Source organism: Mauremys reevesii, linkage group 7 (genome assembly GCF_016161935.1).
Source record: "Mauremys reevesii isolate NIE-2019 linkage group 7, ASM1616193v1, whole genome shotgun sequence".
Classification (NCBI taxonomy): Eukaryota; Metazoa; Chordata; order Testudines; family Geoemydidae; genus Mauremys; species Mauremys reevesii.
The window spans coordinates 36,458,124-36,470,247 of record NC_052629.1 but is presented as its reverse complement, the minus strand read 5'-3'; the positions used below and the strand labels follow the sequence as shown (position 1 = coordinate 36,470,247).

The 12,124-nt window shown below is 39.7% G+C and overlaps 1 protein-coding gene across 21 annotated transcripts in view; it reads left to right on the top strand.

Annotated features, from left to right (window-relative positions):
- The window catches only part of PCDH15 (protocadherin related 15), a 790,091-nt gene that overhangs the window by 403,609 nt on the left and 374,358 nt on the right, over nt 1–12,124 (top strand). For all 21 annotated transcript variants that reach the window (XM_039547294.1, XM_039547276.1, XM_039547275.1 and 18 more), the window contains 2 exons: nt 2,419–2,527; nt 10,947–11,059. In XM_039547294.1, the coding sequence (XP_039403228.1) occupies nt 2,419–2,527; nt 10,947–11,059 (222 nt within the window). The remainder of the gene's footprint in view (nt 1–2,418; nt 2,528–10,946; nt 11,060–12,124) is intronic.

Here is a 12,124-nt window from a genome sequence, read left to right as displayed (position 1 = left end):
ACTACTGAAAATTCTTTCCCAGATGTCTGGATGGTAGGTCGTGCCCACGTGCTCAGGGTATATTTTGAGTTGGGCCGGCTTCCCCTGCAGTGATTTAAAGGGCCCAGTGCTCCAGCCACTGCGGGATCCCCAGTCCCTTTAAATCACCGCCTGAGCCTGGCTGCCAGAGCCCTGGCAGGGATTTAAAGGGCCCGGTGCTCCAGCGGCTGTGGGGAGCCGTGGGCCCTTTAAATCACCGCTGGAGCTCTGGCAGCTGGGCTTAGGTGGGGATTTAAAGGGCGCGGGGCTCCTCGCAGTGGCCAGAGCCTCTGGCCCTTTAAATCCCTGGGGCCCCAGGGCTCCGGCAGCCGGGCTCGGGTGGTGATTTAAAGGGCCCAGGGCTCCACACGAAATCGGATATAACGCGGTAAAGCAGCGGGGCTTGGGTGTCGCTTAAAAGGGCCTGGCCCCCCCCGCTGCTTTACTGCGTTATATCTGAATTCGTGTTATATTGGGTCGTGTTCTATTGGGGTAGAGGTGTGTATAGATAGATAGATATACACATACACTTCCTACTGTATTTTCCACTGCATTGCATCTGATGAAGTGGGCTTTAGCCCATGAAAGCTTATGCTCAAATAAATTTGTTAGTTTCTAAGGTGCCACAAGTACTCCTCATTCTTTTCACTTTGTGAGAAGTGTTTTCCCACAGGTGATGTGGTGTTTTTGTCTTTTATCATTTTCCTCTGAGAGTTCATTTGGGAGCATAGTGATTTTCTGGTTTCACCCACATAGTTGTTTTTGAGGCATTTAATGCACTGGATGAGGTACACTACATGTGATTGGCATATGTAGGATCCATGGATCTTAAAAAATGTGTTGTAGGGGGGTGTTGAACATTGTTGCAATGGAGATATGTCTGCAGGTTTTACATCTGTTGTTTTGGCAGGGTCTGGTGCTGCTTTGAGTTGGTCTGCCCTGGTCTGTGGGGAGCTTACTTCTGATGATGTGCTTGGAAGAGTTGGGGGTTATTTGAAGGGAAGAAGTGGGGGTTAAGGAAAGATTTCATTCAGAATGGGGTCCCCATCGTATATGGGTTGTAGTTGTTTGATTATATCTTTTATGGGTTCCAGTGTGGGGTGGTAGGTAACAATTATGGGTGTGCGGTCAGAGGGGGTTTTATTTCTGCATTGAGGAAGGTTCTCTTGGGGTGTTTGAGTGGCCCATTACATGATGCAATCTACTTCTCTGGTGGAGTGTCCTTGTTCAGTAAAGGTTGTTTTAAATGTGTTAAGGTGTATATCCCGGACTATGTCTTTGGAACATACTCTGTGGTATCTGAGTGCCTGGCTGTAGATAAGATTTCTTGGTGTGTTTGGGGTGCACAGGATCTAGGAATGTAGGTGTCGTGATCTGTGGGTTTCTTGTATGTGGTTTTCTGTACAGTTCTATTGTGGAAGCTGATTGTGGTGTCCAGGAAGTAGAGAGAAGTAGCTTGCGTGATGGAAAAGGTGCTTAAAGTGCTCCTCTCAATGACCCAGCTAGATTTTTACTGTATTATGTTTTTGCCATTTTAAGCACTGAAGTCTTTAGCTAATCTTGAGAATAATTCTCTGGTATAACTAAATATTACTGTTCACATTTTACAGATGAGGAAACAGAGTCAACAAAGGTTGAATAACAGGTTGTCAGACTCAGGAGTGGAATTTGGGAGTGCCTACCTTCCACTCCTGTGTCAGTTCACTAGGCCACTGAGTGTCTGGATAATATACATGACTTTTTTACAAGGAAATATCTGTCTATCAGAAATATTTCAAATGCATGCATCATGGTACCTAAGCATTGGTTTGAATTTTGTTCTGGGCACATATATTATTCATATTGTTGGCATTTGAATTCATAATGTTTCACAAAATGAGTTTGTATTAATTTTCTGCATATTTTGAAGTATTAATGTATTCAACAGCAATAATTTAGAAGCTAATTAATATCTGACATGATATTGATGAAGGTATTCTTTTTTACTTTGGTCCTGCAAACACTTACATATGGGCTTAACTTGATTACTATGGGTAATCCCATATCAATGGGACTACTCTCAGTAGTAAAGTTCAGTATGTACATATTTGCAGAATTGGGGACTTTATCAGGCTATATTATTTTTAAGATAATATGGTTTCTTTAAAGAAAAACACAGTAGAGACATATGTTCTGTGTTCCAAATTTTTCACCCGCGAAGTTTTCAGTTTTGCATAGTTAATTTTACATTTCACAAAAGATGTGTCCTTATTATTGCATTATATATTTACATGCATGCACATTATTTCTTCAGCATTCATGTAAATGTCCACTGTAGCAAAATGTTTTTGTACTAAATCTGAAGAACTGCAAGCAGACTTTGTAATTTATCAGCTCTAATTTCCTTAATTTTCATTTCAGACACGAGTGAACCCCATCAATGTCACTCCACCAATAGAAGCTATAGATCAGGACAAAAACATCCAGCCTCCTTCTGATCGACCACGCATCCTCTATTCCATCCTACTTGGTTGGTATCTGCTAATCTTGCTATCATTCATAGTCAGCCATTGTATTAGGATCAGGCAGAGAAAGTGGGAAAGCTGAAACACAATAAAAGATTCATGTTGTAGTTGGTAGATATTGTTCTACTCAACAACATTTTTATTGCAGTTCTGGTATTTTATTCCATTTTGTATTGTTAACTATATTGTTATTTATTTAGATTAGATTGACAATCTTATGCTTCATACAGTGAAAATAAGGAAGCAGTCAAGGAAGGAAAATATGGAAGATGCTTATCCACACCCTCAGTTAGACTGTATTTCAATTCTGCTGAGGAATAGCTAGGGAAGATAATAATAGTAATCCTTGGCTCTTATTCACAGGCACAACCACAAACTAAGTCTTTGTCTACATTACAAATGCTTTGCTGGTACAGATATACTGACAGAGTCCCATATTGTTGATGTAGCTTATTCCGACAGGAGTTTTGTCGGCATAATAACATTGCTTCCTTGAATGACATTAGGTAGGCCCACAAAAGCACTTTGATTTCTGCATAACTGTGTCCGCCTTGGGGCATAGGTGCAGGAACTAGCGGTGCTGGGGGTGGTTTCCATCCTATACAGGGTTCACAGTTTGGTTCAATGGCTCTCAGCACCCCCACTATACCAATTGTTCCAGAACCCCTGCACCTGGGGTTTTTGCCAGCATAACTGTATCAGATAGGGAGAATGGTTGACAAAACTTTGTAGTGCAGTATAAAAATTGTCAGGGGATGGCAACTAGGGTGAGTTTCCTCTCAAAGCTAAATATGAACTTTTCTGCACAGAGAAATTTGTGTTGTCTTGGTGTCGTACACCTACTCTTTATTTTGTTGTGTTTAAGGTTGTAGCCTGCCCCTTCTCCTCCCTTGCATCAGATTGTCTTAATTGTCCATGGTCTCTTCTGGCCCTGGATGAATGCAGTTCAAGAATGAGTTCATGGAGACACCCCCTTTTTCTTTATTGTGGGGGACTTACACTGTGCCATTTAACACTCTCCCTCTCCCTTTTGGACAGATAGGAACAAGTTTCCCCAATTTTTCCATGGGCTGATAGGAAAAAGAGCTAAAGCACTGATTGACCATCCCCAGCCAAACCTGCCCTCCCCACAATATACAAAGTCCAAGGACATACTCTCCTCTGTGATAGTCCTCTGATCCACCTTTGTGGGAACTGAGAGATTATAGGGTTCACAGAAACAGGTGTCCCATGCCATTTGTTTTGATAACCATCAGGTGACTGGGTTTCTTTTGGGGAAGAAAGAAGAGTGGGGTGGTGCAGTTTTAAAATTCAAATGTATAATGGGAAGATAGGTTACCACTGGAACATCATAAAGCACACAAAAGTAGACCCTATTTTGAGTCTCTAAGGGAGGGGGGGAGAATAAAACAGTAATTTTAGTAGTAGTCTTTATTTTTGCTTTTGTCTTCAAAAAGGAACCTTTTTAGGTCTTAAATGTGCCTTTTCTTTTGCTGGTATGCACTACTTTATAGCTTGCAAACTCTGCTACTGGGTATTTTAAATAAGTTCACAAGAAGCACAATGATATACACTGGTGAATTAGAGAGCCTTCATCTGGAAAGGAGTGAAAGTGGCTTATTCAGCAAATTGAGTAAGATGTATGAGAATGCAGGCTGATATGCTAAGTTTTTGGAGCACTATTTCAAACAAATAATTGAAATGAATTATCTGAGGGTCCTTCCTTTTAGCTGTTTCTCATCACATGGGATTTCCCCCACTGTAAACCAAAATGTATATCTCCCACATAGACATTGTAAGATTTCATGTTAGTGTTATAAATTACTTAAACTAGAAGTGCTGTACCACGAACTGAGAGAATATGCTATTTTTTACTAATTAGATGATGATTGAAGATTTTATAAGTTTCCTACGTTTTTTTCTTGTGGTGTATTGAGTTACAGTCCTACATTTGCACCATGACAGATTGAGTTACAGTCTGCAGTTAGGTCACCCTGACCATTATCCAAGTTACTGTGTTCAAATATCAGAAATTTCAGGATAAATGGACACAAATCAGATAGGCTGTGTTCAAATAAAAATTTCACCTAATTTTCCAGTTAGAACTAAGAGTTATTAACAGATAATTTTCTCTCAGAGAAGCATGTGATTCTTAAGTCCTCTTGCTTTAGCATATGTTTTTACTACAGATTTAACCTGGGCTGTTCCTTGGGTGATGCTCCCAAATCTCTTCTCAGTCCCACACGCAAGCTTTTGACCAGAATTTAAGGGTGCTTTTAAATCAAACTAGCTGACCCACCCTAGGGTAAAGGCTAAAGTCTACAGAGCTAAACTCCACAGTATAGCACTGTAATGCTTGATTTCTGATTGCATAGCATCTGGTATCCTGACATTTGAAAACCTGACACTTGGAAATATTTTACATTCATTGACTTTCAGGAATTGAACCATATTTCGGTAGAGATGATAGGTCTACATATACCCACTGACCCAAACTGTGTGTAGCTAAGGAATAATCTTACTCCTGCCTGATGCATTTTTTTCAATCAGGCCTATCTTTAATAAGATAAATGAATAAATTATATGGTCAACTGGTTTCCAATAGATCAGGGATGGCCAAACTGTAGCTTGTGAGCCACATGCAGCTCCTTTATTGTTACAATGCTGCTCACAGACCCTCCCATGTTCCCCCATTCTCCACCTACCAGACTTTGGGGGAGAGGGGAGTTCGGGACCTCTGTCTTGCAGTGGGGTGGTGGGGTATGGGCTTCTGCCAAGCAGGGAGAGGAGTCTGGGGGCTTCAGCCCAATGGGGCACATCTGCTGGGGCTCTGGGCTTCAACAAGAGTGGGACTGAAGCCCTTAGACCTGGCAGGCACCTCCCGCTGGGCCGAGGCCCTGAGCCTTGGCATGCCTCCTGTGGGGCTGAAGCTCCGAGTCCCAGTATGCACCTCGCGCGGAGCTGAAGTCCCGAGCCTTATCAGGTGCTCCCCAGCTCTCCAACTTCAGAAGATTGTTGTATGTGGCTCAGAGGGTCAGTAAGTTTGGCCACCCCTGCAATATATAGTATTGCACATTGACAGCATCATAAATAATTACATAATTTAAACTATTATTGAAGAATTCTTAGCTTCTCTATATACCTAGAAGTACCACATGACATACTAACTGCACATTCACACATGCCAATAATGAAAACACTTTTGAAGTAGTCATGAAGTAGTCATGTAGATTTTGGGAGGTTTGATGTATGCTAAGAACTAGGAGATTGAAGACTAGAGAGGGAAGGAGTTCTAGGAATAAGTAGTGTTTTGGGGAGAAAAAGTATTACTGTTTCCTTAATGGCCCAGGACCAGGAGCCTTGCAGAGTATATGGGACAAGGCTCCCCTCTCTTTCAGCTAATTGGGATGAGCTTTGGGAAGGGGACCACCATATATGCTGCCTTCTCCCTCACGGCAGATGAATACCACCAGGAGGAGGCTGAAGCCTCCCAAGTATGAAGGTAAGTAGACTGACTCGGGGAGAGGGGCCAACAGAAGGAGAAGCTGGTTGAGTCCCTGGAGCTGATCTAATGTACAGTCCAGCTGCAGGAGACCTGGAAGGCTCCTGGGTTAAAGTGAGGCAGAGTGACTGTTCAAAGTACAAGCTAGGTCCAGGAGGAGAGCTAGGAAGAGGGGACAGAAGGGCAGCAAGCCAACAGGACACAAGGGGATGCTTAAGGGCAATGCCCCACCATCAGGTTAAACACTACTTTCACGACTGTCAAAAAGGACCCATAATTTATATGCATCATACATGAAAATTAATTTTTGTACAGTCTGTCTTCACCTAGAGAAACATGCGTTATAATAAATCTCCACTGGTGGTATATACAATCAGATTATCCTCACTTACACAACCTTTATACCAAGATAGCTCCCCTGACTATACTACTATTACTCCAGTGTAATTGAGAGGAGAAACAAGATCATAGGTATTTCTTCCCCACTGATAATTTTATAATTATGTATATTATAAGCATTTTATAAAATTGTAGACTCTTCTTCAGTATTGCCAAATCCAAGCATTCCAATATCATGAATCAAGCCCTTAAAAAGTCTTAATACTGGCTTTAAAATCATGATTTAAAAAAACGAGTTTTTTTTTTATTTTCTCTTCTGGTTTCTGAGCCATTATGGTGCACTTGCTTCATGATTTTTAAGCTTTCCTCCACAATCATGGGATCTAGAAACCTGCTAAGATTTTCAGTCTGTTCCTTTCAGTAGATGGAGTTTTTAGAAAAACACAACAAATATCACAAGACTTGCAATAAAATCTCAAGATCTGGCAAAAGCTCTTCTTTCGCCTTCTCCATATAGCTAGTTGCTCTCAAAGTCCTTCCTTGCTTCTTCCTGTTTAATTCCTCCAAAATTCACCCTCTCTTTACAGGTCCCCATTGCAACAATCACCGTCAAAACTATTGGTTATCTCACATCTTGATTCCTGTAATCTTCTGTTCTATGACCTCACTGTCTCTCCTATCCCTTCCTCCTCCAGTTTGTCCAAAATATCTCTTATCAAAGTCCTCTTCCACCAATCTGTCCATATCGCTCTGTCTCCATTGGCTCCCTGTATATTGCTGCATCAAGTTCAAGCTCCTCATCCTTACTTACCATGTCCAACAACATTTTCCTCCCCTTCTATCATATATCTTTGGTCTTGTTTTCCCTCAGGGACACTTGTGCGTTCTGCATTCAATCCCTTTGCTTCCTCCATTCATCATCTTTCCTCTGTCTAAGCTTCAAACCTAACATTCTGCCTCCTGTGCCTAGAGCAACCTATCAGTTATTATCTGCTGAACACCCAGACCTGCTGGAGGTTCCGCACTTCTGAAAATCAGGCTACTATTTGTAGATGTTTAAATATTGGTATAGGAGCTTAACTTTAGGCATTCTTTTTAAAACAGAAAATGGCTTAGGTTTATAAACTTGATCTTTATACAAGGCTTGTGTGAAAAATTGGAAAAAAAATTTTAATTAATATGGTGCGTGTATGTGGCTGTGTGATTGGTTGTTTAATATCAAAAGGGTTCTAAAGGAACCAAGCAGGAAAAGCAAAATAATCACACAGATAAGACTCCATGAGGAAACAATGGGAGAGCTGTTTATTGTGGGATACACCTTTCTTGGCTCCCCTCCAGCTGAGAATGATGTACTCTTCCCGAGGTTAAGTGTAAGATCAAAGGAGGATCCTAAACTAGAATAAGACCCCAGTCCTAGAAAAGGGAGGGGATTAAGTGTGAGTGACCAGAGCATAATTAAATACTGTCAGGGAAGCAAGAAGACCCACAGAGACAGAGGGAGCATGCTGCTAGCAGGACAGTCTGCTTCTCCCAGCACAGGGATGGAGGTAATTATACTGTATGAAATGTACCAAAGCATGCAAAGAAAACATTAAGGGTTTGGTAAGAGGAAATATTCATATATTCAAAACATAAGCCTTTATTATTTTTCCCCTTTGCTCCAGGTGCTTTATAATGTTGGGTAAATGAATAAGTAATAGTTTGTTTTGAAGGTGTTGTTTCTGTGTCCAAAGGGAAACTTACAGGTGCCAAACTCAGTCAGGTCTGTTGCATTGACATGGTTGTGTTATGGAGGCTGTCACCCAGAGATCCAATCCCCGAGTGGTTGAACTGCTCCGAGAGAGGGTTGAAAATACATCCTCCTGTGTGTCTGTGAGCCTCTGTCTGTTTCTCTTCCAGTCTGGTTCTTTCTCATGTGTATGGTGGATGCCCTGACTTCTCCTGTTGTAAAGAGTTTGGGGCTACGCTGGAGACTGGGCTAGTGCCCTTAAGGCTGGCTCTGATATTCTCACAGTCTTTGCTCTCCAGACACACCTCTAGGATGAACTATCTATTTCCATATATGTTAAAGAAATACCTTACTAGTGACAAATACAGATACAGTGATAACAATTATTAAAGAGCACCGCCACACCTTTCACAGAGGGATCCAGTCAATAATCCATTTATGAATACTATAAATATAAATATTTTAGATACTTAAAATTATATATATATACACTCTCAAGTAACTGATATATGTAGTATTTACAAGATACAGTGCATGATCGTGTGGTGTGAAGTTTTTATCATCACTTGTTTAAAATGGCCAGTATAAGGTATTTGTTGTCTCACCACTCTTGAGTACTATGGCCATCTCGAACTAATCAAATCTTTATAACGTATTATATCAGTACTTGTTTTGTTTGTGGGTGAGTGTATATATATGTGTACACAGGTATGTGTATAATATTTTACATATATTATGTCCATCTCCTGTGAATTAAACATTTAACTCTTGTGTACACCTGTTTTCCATTAAATGCATTTTGTAGTTTTGTTACCAGCATTGGGAGCAACTGATTTTTCTGGATACTTCTATAAAGTAGAATACACCATTCATGCTATTCACTCTCTCTCTCTCTCTTTGACATAGATGAAAGTGCCTATTCAGTACAAGATACTGCTTTTTCAATATGCTGTAACAAAGATGATCAGGGTAGATTTTAGCTCACACATCGAGTTTCTTTAGACACTGTCAGAGTTGATAGCTTTCACTCCCTGTGGCAAGGCTCTTAAAAGGGTAGAATTTCCATAATGGAGCCCAGGGCTCCTGCAAAATTCTAGTCCTGCAATAGGTTTTAGCTTTTGGAGAAACATAATTTCCTGTACAATAAAGCCTGTAGATCACCACTGTGTGTGGGTCTGTACAGTTCCACTTAACAGAGGCAAACATTACCAATAATTTTGTTGTTAATCCCTTCAGCAATATGTGCAGTACTCCCATAATAAACCTTCCTGGAGCACTTGGTAATCTGTGGTGAAAAAGTGCTGTCTTTGTATTCTGCCAAAGCTGTACTTCAAGTACTACCTTTTTTACCTCAACCTTTTCACCTCTGCATAGCTCTTCTCTTTTTTTTTTTCTAAATCCTAAAAGCAAAAACTCTGTAAGTAGAAAATGACTCCATTATATTGTCTCTGGACAAATTTACAGACCTGCACATGGTTACCTTTATGCACTTTGAGTATCCCATTGAAGTTAATGGGACTTCTTACAGTGCATAAAGTTAAGTACATGTGTAAATCTTTGCACAATGGGCCTAACCTATCACATAGCAGTTGTTTACTGACTACAGCAGCGAGATATTTTCTTCTTTTGTTTATCTGATCCTACCATTCTAAAATACCTTTTAAAAATGGAAAATCACTCTTTTGAGTGACTCTTCACTCTGTTTTGTACAGTACTAAGTATATTGATGGTGTTCAGTAAATAAAATAATAGAGTGCAATATTCTGACTTTGTTATTCAGTAGTAAACTGAAATATTTGTTTAGGTGTAAGTGCTATCTCTTAGGAACTGGGCTAAAATCGGTTATGTCCACCACAAGTGAAACAAACATGTTTGCTCTCAACTGACTCACAGGTGAATAGTTGTTCTCATCTCAAACAGTCATAGGACTTGGTCTGGTAAAACCTCTGGGAGATGGCTAAAAAGGAGATTTCTGTGTCATACCTTTGGAAAATGGGGTCCTGTGCATTCACAGTGGCTCTGAGTTCCTTATTCTCTGGAGCACAGCTTCAACAGAGTTATGCTTTCAAGGTTTCTGCAGTTGACTGCTACACTAGTGCCCCTTCTCCCCCTTAAGGGGAATCCTCACCCTGCGAGTGGGGTATGGAAATGTAAACAGCTTTTGGCTGTATACATGTCCACAGAGAATTCTGATGGGGGGCAGGAGGAAAAAATGTACATCTGCCACTCTGGACCTGCCCTACTTGTTCCTTCTGTGGTCCAACCCTTCCTGTGGTGATACCAACCAGTATAAGAGGACCTAAGCAAAGCCTGAGGGAATGTGGAGGGAGATGCTGCCGTGAACTTTACTGAGACCTCTTTCCATGCAGAGGAATGAAGTCCGTGTATTCCCTTTTTGCACAGATCTCAGTGACACAATCAGACACACCATTTGGCACACCTGGTATTCTCCTCTCATAAAGGGAACAAAAGGAATGTTTAAGGTCATAAGTGATGATGTTTTAGTGACATGGTCAATAATTGCCTTCTGTAAGCTTTATTCTAACCAGTGCTATTAGATGCTCTTCCATGAACACTGACTATAAATCCTCAAATTTGTTTTAAAAATGTGAAAACAGCTGTTGTTCAACTTTTGAAAGTTACAAAAGAAATTATTCTATTTTTATTAGTTTTGTGCAAGATCTGTTCTTTCTTTCTCATATACTGCATGATCTTTTTACCCCTTTACTAATTGAATTTTATTTTATTCCTTTGTTAGTTAATGAGTGAAGTAAATATACTGTTTAAATAAAGCTGTTACACACAGTACTTATTTCTCTCAATTATGTTTTCAAACCTCAATATCTTTTTGCAGGGACTCCTGAGGATTATCCACAATACTTCTGTATGAATCTTACAACAGCTGTACTCAGTCTCCTAAAGCCAATAAACAGGGATTTACACCAGAAATTTGATTTGGTTATTAAGGTAATTTCAACTGAGTTCTCATTTCCATACGCTTGCGAAACTGCTTAGCAATAAAATCTCTGGAGAAAATTGTGAATATGTTCTTTTTTTTTTTTTTTTGGTAGTCAGTTAATAAACAAATCACTTCTAGAAAAAAGGTAAGGTGCACTTTTGAAAAGGAACTATTTAGGATTCATGATCCTTTACAAATATTTACTATTATTTTTTGTTATAGTACAAGCGTAAAAGTGCAACTTGTATGTTTGTTTTTTATCAATATAGTTGAGACAAAAGGGTTTATGCATTTTATACTTCACATTTTTCCACTTCATTTAAACTTTGTAAGTATATCTAATATGTATACTTAGGAATATTAATTATAAAGATAATATTCATAATACTGGTACAGAGTCAGAAAAAACAATGTACATATATCATAGGAGAATTCAATATTTAGAGATGAAGGAGAACAAGGAAGCTCAGATCCAGATCCAGGAATTCAGTGTTGGCCTAACTGTGCTCCCAGTGAAGTAAATGGGAGCAGAGTTAGGTCAACATTGAGTTCTTTTGAGCATCCCACTCATAATATATGGGTTCAAACCCCTTTCTGTTTGTTTTTCTATCCTTAATTTCAAAATGAGTCAGGATAACATTCTATAACTTGAATTAATTAATTGATGTGGAACTAAATGCATACAAAAAATAACTGTGAAAACAAGGTGGGGGTAGCCCCTGCAGTATCTTTGAAAAGTATTGTTATCTACAGTACTGAATTCCATTTTAGTAAATGTGGGACGATGGGTCTCAGTGTTGTTTTCTTTCCTCATTTGAAACTTAGAAGTAATGGAATAGCAGTATTGAGATTTATATATCCAAATATCTGCATGAAACCTCATAGAGTAGTTTTATTGTGGGTGTACCCTAAAATATTTATGCTTTGCTTAAGGATACAGTGATAGCTGCCTAAAGGGAGCAACAAATTTCATTTGCTTAAAAGATGTGGTTTTGTAATAAAGCAAAATTGTATTCTGTACATTTGGGATAATCCCTTAGGAGGTTGCCTAATGATGCAGAAAGTTGTAGAGG